This window comes from Biomphalaria glabrata, chromosome 15 (genome assembly GCF_947242115.1).
Source record: "Biomphalaria glabrata chromosome 15, xgBioGlab47.1, whole genome shotgun sequence".
In the NCBI taxonomy this organism is placed as follows: domain Eukaryota; kingdom Metazoa; phylum Mollusca; class Gastropoda; family Planorbidae; genus Biomphalaria; species Biomphalaria glabrata.
The window spans coordinates 13,557,159-13,576,520 of NC_074725.1; the positions used below are offsets into that span (position 1 = coordinate 13,557,159).

The 19,362-nt window shown below is 30.6% G+C and overlaps 2 protein-coding genes across 5 annotated transcripts in view; one reads left to right on the top strand and one right to left on the bottom strand.

Moving 5' to 3' along the window:
* The window catches only part of LOC106055683 (uncharacterized), a 20,152-nt gene continuing 790 nt past the window's right edge, over positions 1-19,362 (bottom strand). Inside the window, exons 1-13 of one of the 4 annotated variants that reach the window (XM_013212065.2) lie at positions 18,990-19,190; positions 14,245-14,376; positions 13,352-13,474; positions 13,004-13,105; positions 11,049-11,213; positions 8,714-8,977; positions 8,077-8,144; positions 7,813-7,920; positions 6,830-7,007; positions 4,214-4,313; positions 3,927-4,033; positions 3,024-3,155; positions 1-2,605 (exon numbers count right to left, since the gene is read on the bottom strand). In XM_013212065.2, the coding sequence (XP_013067519.2) occupies positions 2,483-2,605; positions 3,024-3,155; positions 3,927-4,033; positions 4,214-4,313; positions 6,830-7,007; positions 7,813-7,920; positions 8,077-8,144; positions 8,714-8,977; positions 11,049-11,213; positions 13,004-13,105; positions 13,352-13,474; positions 14,245-14,376; positions 18,990-19,022 (1,635 nt within the window). In that variant the 5' untranslated portion in view covers positions 19,023-19,190 and the 3' untranslated portion in view covers positions 1-2,482. Of the gene's footprint in view, positions 2,606-3,023; positions 3,156-3,926; positions 4,034-4,213; positions 4,314-6,829; positions 7,026-7,812; positions 7,921-8,076; positions 8,145-8,713; positions 8,978-11,048; positions 11,214-13,003; positions 13,106-13,351; positions 13,475-14,244; positions 14,377-18,879; positions 19,191-19,362 lie in introns of those variants that run through there. The other 3 variants (XM_056012189.1, XM_056012191.1, XM_056012190.1) reach the window with 3 other exon arrangements.
* Positions 19,171-19,362, top strand: part of LOC106055684 (uncharacterized) — a 19,625-nt gene continuing 19,433 nt past the window's right edge. Inside the window, exon 1 of the mRNA XM_013212070.2 lies at positions 19,171-19,294. The gene's annotated coding sequence lies outside the window, so the exon portion shown is untranslated. The remainder of the gene's footprint in view (positions 19,295-19,362) is intronic.

Here is a 19,362-nt window from a genome sequence, read left to right on the forward strand (position 1 = left end):
TTAATAACAAAATATATTTTATTCAGCTTATAATTCTAATTTGGAGCAAAAGCACCCAAAACATATTATAATGTACACAATTAAGATGGAGTCATGCTTATCAAGAACATCTGTACACAATAAGTTCAAGGTCCTATACTAGACTATAAAAAATAAAAAGTTTACATTTAACTTTGCCATTATTGAAATAAAAAAAAACTTTGAAAAAAAATGGTCACTTTTAACAACATTAAAAAAAAAACTGATAACAAGCATCTTGGCATGTAAAGTAATGTAAAAACATTCACCAAATTATAATTTATCACAAAATTGATTTCACAAATATATTATTTATTTATTTTTTTTTACAAAAAATACAAACAAAAATTTTGTAGCAAAACCTAATCAAGTAATGTCTGTATTTTATTTTGTAAGAAATTAAAAAAATATTATTTAGTTATAAAACAAACACACAATCACTTCTCCACCCCCCCCCTCGGCCAACAAAGAAAGGGGTGTGGGAGGGGCAAATGTATATACTGTTTTGATAATGTGCTCAGTAACCTATTTACAAGTATACAGCAACATCCAATGACATATTATGATGCCAAGAGGAAGTATGGTAGTCTCCCTTTCTTATTCCTTCCCATGGCCCACCAAAACAAAAAAGGTGTAGGGGCTAAATTAAGTTGATATTTCAAGTTTGTCATCGTTTGTCATTGTTTAAACGCAACTATTTCATGTTCCTACATAGCAAAATGCTATTGAGAGTGATGCTAACATGACCAATGAAAGACTTAAAATGTTTATAATACAGAAATAAACAGTAAATTATGTCAGTCGATATACACAAAATCCTAAGGAAGTATTTTATGTCATTCACACTTTTATGATATATTTATATATAATATTTAATAATACAAAAGGCTGAATTCTTTAAGGATGGGCAGAAGATAATACTTTAGTGAGGATGGGCAGAAGATAATACTTTTGTGCATATGAATTTATTTTTATAACGTTGCTTACACTTAAAAAGTATAGCTTACAATGGTGTCAGAATTTTTGTGTAGATAGCCAATTAAACAACAATCACAGTAGATTTCAAAAAAAAAAATTGTAAAGTAATCCTTTTCAATATAACTTGGTTAATATCCATAATATATAATCCATAATGTTATAAGTATTTAAACAAAAGTTATGACATGAAAGAATAAACAGGTAAATGCTTTTTGGATATATGAGCAAGCTGCTTAATATTGTTAATAAAGTAATGTATGTCCATAAAATAAACATTTTTTTAAATGTTACTGATGTACCTTCAGATTCATTATTACATCCTAGCCCAAACCTCCTGCAGGATGATGGGGAATAGCAGCAGGTAGGGTTCGAACTCAGGACCTTTGAGACCAATTAACAACAGTGCAACATAACACACGACCAAGTTGAATTATGTACATAGTTACCTTATTGAAATACATTTTACATGCAATAATTTTTTGTAAGAAAATGTAAATTACATTTTTTTCTATTCAGTAATAATGATAGCATATTACTTAAGGGTTGAAAAACTGTGATGCCAAATGACATCATTTCCTTCATGGGAGTTAAAAATCTGATCTTTGTGCCTTAAAGAAACAAAATAACTGTGTTACTGATCTTTATTTCTGTAGTGAAATCTAAAACATGAATAATAAGAAGAAGAATCTATATTATCCATGTGGAAAAATTGTTTTTCATTACCTTTCAACTAGTAATAAAATGAACCACCATAGAACACTTCATTATTTTCCCAACAACTCATGAATTGAAACTTAACTACAATCTTAAAAAAATAATACTCGATTTTATACTAGTCTGTCCATTGTCACAGCATGGTGTCATTTAGTTAAATCAACATATCTTTGGTCATGTACAAATAAACATCTTAAGTAACAATAAAATCAGTGTGACAATTTCAGATTTGTCAATCACAAAAAAAAAAAAAGATCAAAGGATTATTTTATATGTATCACTAACTATTTGCATAGTTTTAATAAAAACATTCAATTTGCTATGACTAATAATTTTGTATTTAATATATAATTATAAATATTATATGCATTGATTTAATTATTTTTAATACTAAATGTTACAATTATTCATAATAATAGTGTCTTCTCACATATATTTCATATTGAAAAAAGATGTGTATCATAGTTAAACATTTGAAGATTTCAATCTGCTAGACTGATGAACTATATGAATCCAATGTCATCAACAAAAGAAATTCAAATGCTGAAGTCTTCTAGTCTAGACAAGAAAGTCCGATTCTTTTACAGCTTATACTAGAAAAATATTTTTAGGTATAATTAGAGATCTAATCCTGGTAGACTTCCATGCCAGGATATGAACAGAACATCACAAATAATTATAAGATCCAATACCACTGGTGCATAGCTGATAGATAACAAAAATCCTCAGGTTCAACAGATATTTAAATTTTTCCAGCATATGAACAAAATCTTTAAAAGTAGTAGTTAGAAAGTCCAATACTGCTAGTTTGTACTAAAATAAGAAGAATAAATGATGTTGCGATGGCTGTGAAGATCAAATGAGACGGCAACATAGGGACATGAAATAACTTGGCCTGGAAAATGTGAAAATAAAAAAATATATATTACACCAAGCCAGGAAAATCAATGACTTAAAGCTACACAAAATGCACAACTAGATTAAAACATAAACAGATGGCATCATAAGAAGTAACATGTTTTTAAAGGAAAGTCTGTATTTTATAAGATAAAAATTAAGTACCTGGTAACCACTATTCTCAAAAAATTGTTTATAAAATATACAGAAAAATAAAGATTGCAATTTGTTCTTCTCAACAGGTAAAGACAACTTGTACTGATGTGTTGAGGTTTATTGACATGTCTCTTACATTTTAAATTGAATCTAAAATCTGATTTTGTTTTGTTTTATTTTTTTCTTGGCCTACTTTGGTTTTTATCCAGCAGATTTACTGAATCAACTAAGATGTATATGTTTATAATAGATTGGCTTACTTTCAATTTTGTTAAAGAAACAAACTGTAGGAAGGAGTCCAGATCTAAGATAGAAGCTCCTTTATACCCAAACACTCTCATTTCCAGAGAGATTTTTTGAATTCTTAAACATATGGAGTTTACACGAGCTGCCTGTGGAATACAAGAAAAAAAGTATTCAAAAGGAAAAGATTTATTGTACTCTGAGACTTTCTAGTAGGCCTACAGTATTGGTGCTTTTTGAAATCTAAACTTAATGTACATGGGGATGATGTTAACATTTTGTTTCTGAAGTTTAAGTTGACAAGGGTAAAGTGTGGCCAGCACAACAACCAACTGATTTTCATTGTCCCAGTTAACCTCCACCATTTCAGACCTTACAATCTATGAAGCAGATTATGTAAAGCTTATTATGTTTTTGCAACAGATGGTTAACAAAAGTGTTAAAAGGACAGCACAATGACCAACTGCCTTTATTTCCTTAACATTTAGAGTTGGGTAAACTCAGGGGCATCCTAAAAAGTTCAAAATCCCAGTGATCACCAGGGTTTGAACATGAAACTCTTCAGTTGGTAGGCCAAGTATGTTACCACTCTGTCACCATGCCCCTGTTATTCTGAGATCAAGAATTAATATGGAGTTAAATAAACTCACTAACTTAAGTTCCATGTTAATATTCAAGAATCAATCTTCATCTCTACAGTATCAAATACATTTATAGTTAATTTTTAAAAACATGAAAACAAATAATTGATTATTATGCTAATGAACTGTATTCTTTTTAAATGTATGAATGCAATAGTCATTCAGATAACCTTGGAGTATATACGTTGCATTAGTTTTAAAATGCCAGGTTGTAATGCTGGGGTATGATATGACATGATGCAATTAAAATAGGTGACCATTGTAAGGAAGAGAACTCACTTGAACCAGTGGGAAACACAACATAAGAGCCCAGATAACAGGGAAAAAACTTCTGTAGGTCCACACTTTAGCATCATCATATTCATTTAAGAATAATATGCACACACCTGGACAGAAAATACAAAACAATGTACATGATTTATATTGATATAATAAGGGACAGAATTCAATTTGATAGTATTCAGACTTGTGATTATATTTGGAAGTGTTTATACTTTTAAAAGTCAACTATTAGTGACTGCACTTTATCTATAAAATTCAATGAAAGATAATGAAGTGGCACTTACCTATAATAGTTAGCTCAGCAAGAATGATAGCAGCTAAAGAAGTCATCTTAGATATTATCCCATTTAATAAACTTAAACTTTGCCTTAACATCAACAAATCCTACAATTTAAAAGACAAAAGTAATGGTACATGTAAGACGTTCAATATTTTAAATTTTGATACAAGTAAATGAATGCCAAAGAATATATTACACCAAGTGGCTTTATAATAATTCATACAATCATATTGTTATAACCCTGCCATGCGTACCGACATCCAAGCTAGTGCAGAAGGTGCGCACTGTTAGAGACTGGACTGTCTAGAACCAATATGAAGGTGCTGTGTTCAAGGCAGATGTCCTATGTGTTTGTCATGTCTCCATGTAAATAAACGTCTATTTCTCGTTAAGTTGCCTCCCTTAAGTTATTACAATATTTTGAAGCTTTTGCAAATTCTTGCCAAGCTCTTATATATAACAGACATTCCTTCAAAAAAAAACAAAGAGTACATTCTACTAGTATCCATGATAATGAATGGCCTTTTATTGGTTTATATTTTTATGACATTTGCAGGAAGCAACTCAACTGCAAGGAAACAAAGACAAACACAAGTTTAATTAAATAAATCACAAAGCAAGGCGGATTATCAACAACCACCTCCTCCTTTCTTCCATTCATTTTAAGTCTCTTTATAGTGCGCTGGTGCGCAGCCATAGAGCCACTACAGAACATGGTTATTGCATTATGCTAAATTCTTCCTACTTTTTGAGTAATCCGACACACCCCTGTAACTGTTTGGGCTATCAAGAGTCAGCTTTTCTGTATTTTGTTTACAATACGCATGTATAATACAGTACTTATAGGCTCTTTATTGCGTAAAAGCAAGAGGGGGGAGGGTTTATAAAGTCCTTAACATAGAGTATAATTCTTAAATAAATTTACTATTTCTTCTTCACGAATGTCAGTTCTCAGAAGTAGTTTTCAATGCATTCACCATGATTAACCAGGGATCACTGTATATTAAAAATGTAAATCAAAACAGTGATGAGTAGTAGAATTTTAATTTTACTGCATGGTTGATGTTACTCTCCTCATTCTCCATAGATGGAGGCCAGAGGAAAAGCCACTGCCATGAAAAGAGGAAGACAGCGAAAAGAAAATCAGAATCAACCACCTGCTGAAAATGGTTATGTCTGCACTGGAAGTTGCAAAATATGTAGGTCACAGCTGGGGCTGCATAGCCAAAGGAAATATTGTATTCCTCATTAATCTTTGGACTCGTAGAGCAATAAAAACAAGATTATAAAGAGAGTTTTGGTTATCACACAAACTAAGAGGCAGCTCCCACCGGATCTGCCAATGGACAAGGAATATTCAAGTTACATTCAATTTTGGTTTTGCTTTGATTATCTAAAGTAATAAAAATTTAAAAGAATAATTAGGCATTGCTTTTGAATTAAAAACAAACTGAACAGACTATTATGAATAATGCCTGGTCAGGATGGCTGCCTGGTCGTGCAGTTTGCGCGCTGGACTGTCGTTCAGATTTATCGATGGTCCCAGGTTCAAACCCTGCCCGCTCCCATCCCCCGTCATCCTGCGGGAGGTTTGGACTAGGAAGTAATTATCTTCAACTCTGAAGGAACATCCAACACATGTAAAACATTTTACAAACAAACAACAATTCTAGAAAGAAAGACAAACAAATAGACCACACAAAACTAATAGCAGCTATTTCCATTTCAGGGGCCACTAACAATAGCAAGATCCTTGATGTTAACAAAAACAAAGGTCATGAACTTAAACAGAACCAATAGATTCTGTACTATAATGGAAGAAAAAAAAAAGTACCCGTAACTAATTTAGACCTTATAAATTACTGAAATTACTTCAAAAGAGAAGATTATCATGTCCTAAGCGTTTCATGTATCAATGTAGTCATGCATGTTAATCAGTAACTAACACTCTTTTAAATCATTGGTTTTTCTGGCTGATTTAGGCACCCATTCCATGATCAAATGGCGTTAGAGAACATTGAGCCCTTGTTTGTATTTGTCATGGCTAATGGAATAAAACGTGCCTTTGTATTTTGGGTCTTTCTGGCTATTTTATTAAGTTTCATTTTTGTATTTATTAATTATGATTGTGTTTTATGTTTGATTGTTACTTTTTTAGTCTTCTGTCCAGAAGCATCTCTAAATTTAGTTATTTTATTAATGGCCATATTACGCAGGCCATATTAAGAACTAAATTGAAGTCTTAATGTAACAATGTGACCAACTTTTTGTAGTTAACCTAAAAAAAACAAGCTATATGGACAAGACCAGACATCCAAAAAATTTCTTTTGATATAAATTCATAGCAAAAAACAAAAGGAGACAAAACAGCCCTCTAAACAACTTATTGAGTGGAATATTCTAAGAAAATGTTAGGATAATGCCAGCTGGCCTGTGAGGCACACTATGAAAAGCTGACTGATGATAAAAAAAAACAACAAGAGTTGTAAATATGTGTGGTCACAACACCTTAGAGAAAAAAAAAAGAATCTAGTGCTGCTGAAAATATTATTTAATTTGCCTGAATGCATTTTTCATAAAAAAAAGTTTACTGCTGCCATTGGATGCAGTATGTCAGTACCTTCATTGCTGTTTTTAAGTCGGTAGATTTTTCCTGAAGTCTGAGCCCAAGTCCTCTGACATAAAATTTTATCATCTCACACTGGGTGGCGTAGTTCATGACAATGGCCAGAATCACCGAGTTGAAAACTGTCCTGCCCATCAGTTCAACACTGAACAAAACCCAATAGCCAGATTCTCTGTCAGAGACAAAAGAACTAAACATAATTTTTCACTAGTATATTTCATCTGATGAAGACAAAAGCTTCTAAACAAAACTTTTTAGCTCACTGGAAATGTTTAAAAACAATTTTCTCAAATCTCTTTTTTCAAATGTAAACAAAATGTGTAAATAATTTTTTAGTTCACTTCAGACATTTTTTTTTTTACATATAAATAGATGAGCCTGAAAGTTTTTATTAGATATGTAAGTTAAATACACTAAATATAAAACTGAAAATGTCCAAATATTGAAGGATGGTATAAAACCCCCTTCTCTAGTACAAACAATAGTAATAATTTTTATTTAATGTTTTATAGTTTTATCTTTAGTTGAATTTAGCATAAATCAAATGCATCAATGATAAGAGAGATCTTACAACAATTTTTGTAAATATTTCAAGTTCAACGAGAAATTAAACTGCATAAAAAAAATATTCATTTATTGTCTCCCATGAAAGAAAAAAAATATTTGTGTTCAATAATGACAAGATACTATTCTCAAATTAAATGTAAGAATTAGTATTTATAATTTTCAATGTTTTTAAAAAGCAAATGCACATTTTCAAAAAATTCACATATGCACCGTCCTCTATCTCAAAGCTGGAAAATAATAAACCCTGTTAATATGCACTTGGAATAAGAATCAATTGATCATTTTTAGTATTATACATCAAATTAAAACACACACACATACCCACAAAGGCAATTGCAATATCACATTACGCTTGTGTCCATATACAAAATTCCATTAAAACTAAATTTTTGATTAGTTGTAAGACTTACCCAATGGTCTCAAAAAGTGGTAATTTGGGGAAGTTGAAAGCCCAAACATATAAACATTGTAACAGTACAGTGAAAAATACCCAGATAGCTCCTAAAATGAGAAACAGCCTAGGGAAAAAAAAAATTACTAATTAAAAAATAAATACAAAATGATATTCTAATGCAAAATTTGTGATAGCATATTTAAAATAAAAAAATATCTAAGTTATATGTTTAAGGAATTTTAAAAATAAAATATGTTCAAGATGAATGCTTGCTGTCTACCTTAGTTTATAAATCATTTTCTGCTGTGACGCCGTCCTGGCTTGCAGGGGTGTGGCTTGCAGAAAGACCTGAAACAAAATATTCCAAACTATTATACTAAAGTTAATTTCACCAAGACCAATATAATACAAAAAGGCAATAAAGCTAGTATTATGTTCTTTTTCTCAATATACCCAGTAATATGTGCTCCTATAAGAGTGCAACAAGCTGAGTCATTTCCATATACAGCATAAAAGCTATTTGCAAAATCAGTTGTCTCCCATAAATGATTTCTAGCAAATATTTGTAATCAATGAAATAAACTACTAATATTTTTCACCAGACTCAGTATTATATCAATAAACTGCATTGAAAGCTCTAAGTATTCCCTAAAAACATTACCTTAATTAGAAATAATTATCTCAATTCAAATTAATCATAATAATACAAGTATCAAAGGTATATACACAAACTTTATTCCAAAAGTACTATTTGCAAAGATTAGATGTAAAAAAAAAAAAAAAAAAAAAAAAAAGTCACACAAATATTACACTGTGCTAAATATTGTGTACAAAATTAAGATCAGATAAAAGATAAAAAAATGAATTTTAAAAAGTTATTTAAGAAAAGTAACCTAAAAATTGTCACCACAGCCAACCTTTTCCATTAGAGCGTAAAGCTGTTCATTCTCCTGAATCCTGAAATAATATAACCCCAGGCAGTAGGCTAGGAAATGAAGAAGGTTTGGAATAAAGTAAGTGGTCACTATATGCTGGCAGCCTATGTTCTGGCTGATGCTTAGGCTGCTCAGATTGTTGCCCAAAGGATGAGCAGACTGGATGAAACTCATTGGTGCTGTGATGTGGCTATGATTTTTAGTTGTCCTGGTCGTAACAGGTGTTGAGCTTGTTGGTTCCATAAACTTTTGAACAAAAAAGTTATATTTGAAATAATTAATTAAAATAAAATAGAATTAAAATAATGATCCTTTAAGAATTTTATTCAAGTAATTGTGTTAAATAGAAGCTTACAATACTGAGTGGGTATTAAGGTAACCTCATGTATATTTTGTTTCAAATAATTATTAGTGAAATTAAATTTAGATCAAAAAAATTTACACAAGACTTAAAACATAAGGATAACCACATATTAGGGGAGGTAATTAGGGGAAGCAAACCAATAAAGATTCTAGAAACAAAAATCAGCCTTTGGGTTTAAATTTTGTGATTTTACCATCACAAAAGAGATACTAGACACCAATAGCAAAGACAAACAGACAAAAACTCTTTTGTCCCCCTGGGAATCAAATCATTAAATAATACTGAACTGACTAATATAAACTTTTTCCATGTAAATTATGAATATGGTGTGAAAGTATATTTAGATCTTCTATAGTTATAATGGTTTATGAATATTCAAATTGTAAGACAAATTTCCTTATGGATAAAATAAAGATTATTGTTATTATTTTTAAATTATTCATTGTCCAGTGCAGATTACTAAAAGATTCCATTAAAGCATAAAACTTTTAAATAAATAATTTTATTTAAGTAGTATATTTTGGTGGTTTAAAAGCAAATCTCACATCATGTTAATATTTACTTAATTATTTTTATAGAAATCATATGGCATAACTATTAGAATCTATAAATAGTCAATTCAAAGCTAAATATTTTTAGACTACTAAGATAGTATGTCTTGTATGTCTATTGATGGTTTTAGTGTTTTATTCAAGTTGCATTGCAAAAATATTAATTATTTTTAAGTTGTTTTAAACTTTTTTTCTAATTAAGGAAATAAATGGAATTTAATGAGATACAACTTCAAGTGTCACATGACTTAAAGCACACTATTTTTCCTTGGCACAGTCTGCAAAAGAGCTCACAGCTCAGCAACAAAAAGCTGGCTAGAAGAAGAAGAAGTCACATGACTTCCTCTACAAAAAAAACTATTTTAAAAACCAGCTATAAAGGTCAATGAACCACAGGTTTAAGTGCATACAGAGCAAATCTTTTTTTCCACAAAGAAAAAAAAATGTAATGTGATGAGAAGGTGATAGTCTAAATACAAGCAGTCAGACTGTTATCAGTTCAACAATGAAGTTTTATCTTTTCATAGAAAGGTAACCACAAATATATGATCAAACAGACTACTGATAGGTAAGAGACTACTGATAGGTACTAGAAAACTGATAGGTAATAGACTATCAACTTAAAAATTATCAAGTTGTAAAAACATAACCACTAATGAGTTCAATGTCAATATTACATTGGACCAAATGTTTGAAGTAAAAAGAATTTTAAAAGTTTTATTGTTGTTAAAATAATGCAATTGTTGATAATGCTGTGCCTGTTTGAATGACATTACCCGTTGTATGATATTTTCTCCATCCAAGCTTTCTATTATGTTTAAAATATTTTCAGCATCCTATTCATTAGAATAAATCATAATTTAAATTAGAAATCTAATCTTTTGACTCTAGGATGTTGAACTAAAAGTGAAATAAGATTTAATCCCTTTTGTCCTGACTCACATCAATTCTGTCTTGATCTAACTCGTTTTTTAATATATCAGAATAAGGCTTGCTTGCACTAGCTGCAAAAAATATTTATATCACAATGTTTGTTTTGTTTCACATGCTTCAGATGTTCCTTCAGCATGGAAGATTATTACATTGTAGCCCAATCCCCCCACAGGATAGCGACAGAGTTCAAAAACTGGACCATCAATATGACAATTCAGAGCACATACCACATGACCAGAAAGCCAAACTTTTGTAAAATGCCAACTTGTATTAGTAATCAGTCATAATGATAAAATCACATCAAAGGTTAAAGAACAAACAAAGACATTGTAGTTAGCTTGAAATGTTTGCTGCTACGAGTTAACTAATATATAATTTTAGTACAACACTATGCATTGAATTGCAAACACTGCTTTAACTAATCACTATGTCACAATGTGTAACAATCAAAAGGAAGAGCTGAGCTCACCTTGCTGTCAGTTTTGATATCAAGTTTCCACTCACAGGCCAAGATTTCATACATGTAGGTATAGAGAAGTAATAAGACTATTACTGCTGGATACATAAAATTGATGCAGCGCCACCTACGTTTACTTGCATCTATGGACTCTCTGTGGAAACCCCGCCAACCAATCTAGTAAAAATATAAATATATGATTGTAGTTAATAATCAAAAGCAATGTATGGTTTGCACACTTAAGTGCCCTACCAGTTAGCAAGAAAATATAGAGAAAAAAAAAGAACATGCATATTAATGAGACAGTGTCCATTTTTAATTCTATAAACATATCAAATATTTTCATTAAAATGTTGAATTATTATAACATGTTAATCATTTTTTAAGTTTGTTAAAAAATGTTTATCTTTTTTTTTTATAAGACTTAGGTAGCCGTGCGTAGTGTCGCAACTATCTATTTAGTTGTATAGTAAAAATGTTCACAATCTAATAGCGCCACTTTCATCAATAGGCGATGACGTCATTTGTGCTATTTTAATTTTTTGTGCATTAATTTCTCTCCCCTTGTCGCTTAATATTTCATATGACATCAGATTCTTCTTCTTGGTCATTTGGTTCATTCACACCATATTGATATACAGAGGCAAGCGTATCTTTTTGGTTCCTGAATATTCCTTGTGCTGTACATTACTGGACAACCTTAGTATATATTCTTGAAGAACTATTTGACCCCTGTTTAGGGTGAGTTTTATTTCACATTGTAAAATTTTAATATGGATTCAGTTGTATTTGTATTTTGTGGTTAGATTAGAAGAATCTATGCTATTTGTCTTTCTATAGGGTCTGAGGTTTCAAGTTCTAGATTTCAGATTCTAGATTCCAGAATTTCAGTTTTCAGTCTTGGTGTTACATTGTGATGTTGTGAATTTTGGTGCTACTCAGAACTTCGATTATCTTCATCGTTGGTGAACATTCCTCTTGGCTAGAAGATACTTGTGTTACCATGAACATTTGTCTATGAAGTGAACTGAACCTTTCATAAAGTCTTTGGCTTGAAATGAATATGGTTGAGGACAATACTATTAAACCTCATAATATAAGGTGATTATTTCCTTTGAAATAATACTTAAGCATTTAATTGATCTGTAATATTCTATATGTACTTGTATTCATTTTCATTTACATGATTCATATATCATTTCATTGTATAAATGCATAGTTTAATTATAAATCATCATACACATCGTTTATTAATTTATGTACAACTGGGTGTGTCTGTTAGGCTGAACCTTGGGATTAATATACTTATTAAGTAATAATAAACTATAAAGTAATTATAACACACACGCTCATTACATTTTTAATACCTAGACAACTTAATATTCAGTAATTAAATCAACAAAGACCTGACAAGTAGTTAGCATTCTTATTCAGGAAATTAATATTTTTAGTAAAAATGAAGGGAAATAACAAAATATTCAAAGCTAAGGTGTTTTATGGTCACTTATATAACCATTCATGAACAACCACTGGGTTCATAAAGGCACATTCCTCGTCCCATATGCTAGGACAAATTTGTACAAATACTCCTTCTTCCCTAGTGCTATTAGAGCATGGAATGGGTTGCCTGAGCTAGCCAGGAAAACCAGTGACTTGGCAGAGTTTAAGTCATTGGTTAATAAGCATGACTAAATGCATAACGCGTAGGACGTAATCATCTTCTTTTTTGAAGAAACGTCTGTATTATATAAGATAAGATAAGGTTCCACAACAGGTGTTATAAAGGAGTATCTAATAGAAATAAGTATATCAGAATACCCATCTTAAGTTAAAAACTCTTAGGCTCAATAAAATGTATACAATTAACCTGAAGTTTAAAGCTACTCGTATTAAGGGACCACATGGCAGTTTTAACAAATAAAATTAAACCGGTATATAATATTTCAATTTTTTAAAAAAATACCTACAAAGAGAAGAAGCCCCCAGTATGGCCTCAGCACCAATTGCTTACATTTGCGAAGAGTGTTGGTAGTAAAATTAAAGCTTCCATCATTGCACAAGTCTTGAATCTAAATGTTGAAAAAAAAATTGAAATCTACATTCTATTTTTTAATTTTAGTAAAATTATAAATAATAGCACTACTTCCTGAGACTGTAAAAAGAAATATATATATTCCTTTTTAAGAAAGCTAATTTGAAATCTTCCATGTATTTTACCCTATTTACCCTAATTTTATTGCCACTTATGTTGATGAAAAAATGTTATGGTAAAAAAAAATAATAAATTTATGAGCCAAAAATTAGTCTGACATTACCTCCACTCTTATGGAGCTAGATCTGCTACACTTTCCAGATACTTGAAGGTCTCTATGAGTTTCATCAGATTCCAGTGATGTTGATAATTCACTTGCATGTTGAAGTTCTTCTGACAAATTGTCCTGGGAGTGAAAATTTCAAAACATTTTAATTTCAAAATGGTAACATTCCAATTTTTTAAAAATATATATAAAAATATTTTTATTAAAAGATATAATGAGAAAATCAGAAAGCAGATTCTGAAAAGTCAAATAAAAAAAAAAAGGTAAAGTAAATGGTTCGTATATTAACACTCACAAGTATCTCTATCAAAATTCCTATGTTAATACTAACATTAAGTGAATGTTTTCGTTTTTAATTATAATTTAGTAACAGATTAAGTCCAATGATTTAAATGTGTGCTAATGACAGTTAAAAAATAAATAAATTTTACATACTTAAAATAACACACTGTTGATTTCTATAACCCATTCCAAAAGTAATGTGTTATATTAAGAACTAGTCAAGTCACAAGTATGACCTGACTAATGTCATGGGTGCCAGAATTTAACATCAGGTTGAGAGTCAAGTAAAGAAAAACTTTGGATATTTGATAATTACTCAAAGAAAAATTTTCATTTTGTGTGTATCTCACTGGGAAACTAACCAGAACACATGTTTGTATAAATACATTCCAATAACATTTCAATTCCATTGTTTGATTCATTTATTTTAAAACCAAAAATAACAAAAAGCATACATTATTTAAAAGTTAAGTAAAGAGATTTTTGTTTCCATAATCAGTAATTTCTGTCCATGTTGCATCAAGTCATAATTGTCTAATATTTAGTGAGTAATAAATATTTATATATTATAGAAAAATACGGAAAAAATAACAGAAGTATTGACTGACTTCATAAAGTTTTTTCTGATTCATGGATGTCCGTTGGTCTGATAGTGTGTTATTGATGATAAGAAGATAGCTGTTTGAATCCTCTGTAACAATATCTGTGTTTGCCTCAGATCTTGAAGGAGGCATTTCATCCTTTATAAAAAGAAAAAAAAATATTAAGGAATAAATGTTAAAAAGAAATAAAAGAAATGAGTTTATTAAAGTTGTTAATGACTAATAATCAAGGCTTGTCCCTCAAAGCTGATCTAATGAGAAAGGCAGTACTGTATATATAGCTACCATGACCTAGATGTGACCGACTAAATTATTTTTAATTAATTAATTGGGCTGAGTAGTTTTTGAGTGAAAAATTAATTTGTGCAGTCATTACGACTTAGACTAAATGTCTAAAAAGAATGTGTTCCAGCAACATGAAAGAAAAAATATATTTCTAGAACTAGAAATGTTTGTCATTAACACACAGAGAAAATACTATTAAGGTTTGTCTTCTAGTTTGAGTGGTTGATTTAGGTTCTTTTTCAGTCATCTACATCTGTCCTCAGCAGTGGATTTTCATTTGTTCTCAAATGTGTATCCCGTGGCCTTTATAATAAGACTCCTGTTGTCTCATTTGAAAGTTGCTGGCTGCCAGGTGCTCTCTTCTTTGTCAGTTAAAGCAAGCTGATCTTTAAAGGGATTTAGGGAACATTTCTGTTTTCTGTTGACAACCTTTAAGCTCACCAAATAGCACTGCCTTTGGCATACAGGGCAGCTGTCAAACTATAAGCAGTCCATCTAAGTTGTCCATACCGGCATTCCCAAGTACATTGTTATTTGTAGTGCTGTCTTGCCTATGATGGAGTGCAGACATCTTTGGTGAAAGTGTTCAAGAAGTCTTATCAGTTTTCAGAGTAGTAAAAACAAAACCTAATAAAATACTCAGAAAAAACACAAAGATAAAGGCAAATTTCATATTCCATTATCTATGATCAATTCATAGAATGTTCCTTCTTCCCAAGTTCCATTAGAGTATAGAATGGGTTGCTGAATCAGGCAGGAAAACCTACGAGACTTTAAGTCACTGATTAACATGCATGACTAGATTGACACATGAAATGTGTACAGCATAATTATCTTCTCTTAAAAAGTAACGTCTGTAATCTATAAGACTATAAGATAAGATAAGTATCCATGTCTCGGATCCATATAGTAAGGTTGAGAGAACTAATTCTTGGTCGACATTCATTTTTGTAGAGCAATTTATTCCACCACATTCTTACTTGGAAGCATCCAAAAGTGCTACTTGCCTTAGCAAGACTTAACTTCTCTGAAAGTGATTGTTATTGGATATTATGATTCCCAGATATGTAAAGTGGTATACCATGCTGAAAGGGTGTCCGTTCACTGTGACCTTTAGGACTGAGTAGATTTTATTGTGTGACTTCTGAAACATGATTTCTGTTTTTCCAAGGTTTATTTTTAATCCAATAGAGACAGTGTGTGCTAATTTGTTAATGGCAAGCTGGAGCTCTTGTTCAGTGTAAGTAAGTCACAATCATAAGCATAACCATCTCTTTTGCTTTAGTATGGGACAATAGGAGCTGAAAGTTGAAAATACTGTCATCTGAGCAGTACCTGATTTGACCCAGCATTGCACCAAAGAATATAGCAAAGAGTTGAAGCAAGTACACAGTCCTGCTTTCTTCCATTTTCTACAGGTAAGTGATCAGATAGGTTACCATTGTGTCTAATTTGTCTTTTTTGTCCAAAGTGAAGCTGCTTGAAAAGATAGATAGGAACCTTGGATGGCATGCGAGCTGCCACAGTATCCAAAACCTTAGTAAGGTCCATAAAGGCAGGTCCAGGTTCTGCTCCCTGTAGCCAAATTGGCTCTCAGATAGCACTATGTCCACAATTGTGATGTTAAGTCGATCAAGTAGGACTTGCACTAAGATCTTTACTGCTACTGACAGAAGAGTAATGGTTCAATAGTTGTAGCAGTTAGCTTATACACCTTTTTTATATAGGGATATAATGGCATCTCAAAAGTACTAATTAAACACTTAAGATAAATAATTTTTTTTTAGTTGTATAAACAAATAGTACTAAACTTAAAATTCTATTGATTTTAAATTCATGATAAATCATGACCAGGAATAACTTTGCTTTTTGCATACATAAATATTGGATATGCTCTTCTAAAACAGATTTCCTAGAGATAATGAAAAATAGAGATAGCTGGCAAAAGCTGAGATAACTAACTGTGGTGGTGCACTTTCCCCAGGTTAAAGAATAAAGTATAATTATATATATGGAGGTCATTGTATTTATGATAAATCATTGATAAATAATATAATTATCACAACTGTGACACAGCTTTCTGCCAACACAACATATGCAAGGCCCTAAGAACTGTCAACCTAAATTATTAAATTTAAATAGACAAACAAAAATAATATTACATTTGTTTTAACAAAAATCAATTTTCTGTTAGCCTCAAACTGTCTTTACACATTCCTTTATTTTTATCATGCTCTTCCCAAAATATTTATCATAATGAAATTGTGATTAGAGTTAATACAGACTTAATTAGCAGCTGACAAAAATGTTAATTGTCAATCAGATATTTCAGAAAAGTGCACAAGTATGGTAAAAAAACTTTCAACAACCAGCTATGTCGTGCCAAGTATTTTGATCTTTGATCCCTTTTTACCATTGGATTTGTGTAGAAAAAACAACAATGTTTGGGCAAGTATGTATCAGTATTCTTATCCTGATATGCCATTCCACACTGATACAAAACAATTAAGACTTCAGAAATGTATTAGGTTGTGTGGTCAAAATAAATTAGACAATAAGAAAGCTAAATAAACTATGGTCACTCCTTTCTGTCCTTTCCCCTTTGTGTGCCGAATGACTATAGTTGTTACTAATATATCTTCTACTTTCTCATTTTTTATGTTGGAGAGCTCATACCAGTAATCCTATAAATGAGATAAATTTGCAGTGATTTCCAGATCAGGCAGTTTTCCATATAGTTTTTTTTTCTATAGGAGAGTTTTGGAGCAAGTGTCTTGTTCAAGTCTCTCAATAAAATATACACAAATATGTCTATTTACAGCATTAGATCTGTTATATCTTCAATTTTTTTTATTAAAGAAGCCAATTATACAAACAAAATTAAGCAATTAGCTATTAAAAAGAAAATTTTAAATGTCTCCCAGCTACTGTACATTCATCTGTCTCTGATTTTAATGAGTTGTATTCAATGATTTCTAGCTAGTATTGATGATTCTTGAATATTGTTCATTTTCCTTTCAGTGATGGTAAGTTATGTCCAATAAAAATCCAATTTAAAATTACTTTTCAAGTCAAGAAAACAAAGAAACTAGACAGACCAAAACAAAAGAACATAGAGGTTTGACACAAATTAATACTCATATTTAACTAGAGAAACACCATCAGTAAAATATAACTTAAAGACTATTGATGCAGAAGACTTTAAAACTAGCAATAAATATATAACAAGCAAAATATAAAAAATCCTTTTTAAAAAAAAACAAACCTTATCGAAAGAGGAAAAACTCTGTCCTTAAAACTATATATATCAATAATGTACAAGTTATTTCTGTTATTCAATATCAAACTAATTAATTAATTACTAATAATTAATGGACTAATTGAATTTTTTTTTTATTTATTCATGTTTTGTTAGGTACAATAAATAATTGTTTAAAGTATCAACTTGATTGGAGAATGTGTGAGGAAGAAATAATTATTTAAGGGGAATAAACCCAACAAAATTAGTACTGAAGGAATAGTTTCCCTTGTTGGTATCCAAGATAATTACCAGTAATTATTGACTACTTGGTTACTTTTTTTATTGATTCATGTCTTGTCGATGCCAATGAATAATTGTGTGAAATTTCAACTTGAGAATGGAAGTGGGAGAAATGACGTGTAGACACTTTTTTACCAGACAGACAGATAGACAGAGTAAGTTGATATAAGCTTTGTAAAAACTCTTAAGCAATAGCTTTAAAATACAAAAAACAAGACATTAAAAAATCTCCAAAAATGACAAAGATTCAAGTATTTTTCTTGTTCCAATTGATAGAAAAAAATTCAATTTATTCTTCACTAGTGCCAATAGAAAAGAAAAAAGCTGTCAGAATCAGCCAGGAAAATTAATAAATATTAGTAAATATCTAGCAACAACAAGGTTGTCAGATGTCTGTGTTTAAAAAAAATTTTCAACACAAAATACAAAAACCTTTTAAAGAGAATTAGACGAGAAATCATAATGAAGCATGCTTTTCCACCCAGAAACCGCCAATTAAGAAAAAAAAAATTAAAAATTCCAACTTCCAATATTTATACATTTATATTTTTGGAAGAAAAAAAGGAAACATTTCCTATAGTCAGTCTATGGAAATGGCTTTAAACTAACAACATGAAGGGCAAAGGATGGCCATTTTACAAATACTAGATCTATATCTCAGACTCACAAAAGAAAAAAAGTTTAGCTGAGGTAACAAAGCCATCACTTTGATATAAAGGCATATTTTAGTTTATATATTTAAAAAAATGGTACCAAGTGGAACCCACTTCACCTTAAAAATATGTTTCCAATGAGTTTATAAAAAATGTACTTACAAAGCATCATACAGAAACAAAATGGTAACAAGAGAATTGAAGTAATTTAATCCAAATGAGAACAATTCCAAACAATCATCATAGAGCTAAACAAAAAAAAAAACTTGAACCTTTAAATGACTATGAACATTAGTATCCAACATTTTCACATCTGGGTAAAAGTTGGACTATTATTTTTCACAAGTTATCTTTTTTTTTTTCCTCTGTCTATGTGTATGTTTATCATATTGTGAGCTTCTTATCAGGAAGAGCAAAATCCAGTAATTTATAGATTGTAAAGTGTTTCATTAGAACAAAGGTACTACACACTGAACATGTTTTCTATAGTAGGTCTAGGTTAGTGATGTGGACTGCTTTAGCCATGACCTCTTTAAAACCTGACTTTTGACAGGCTACTCCTGAGTTAGTTAATGGGGTAAGCTGGTGTAAATACACTCAACAACAGCTAAGTCTTTAAGTGTAGATAAGAAGAGATTATCATAT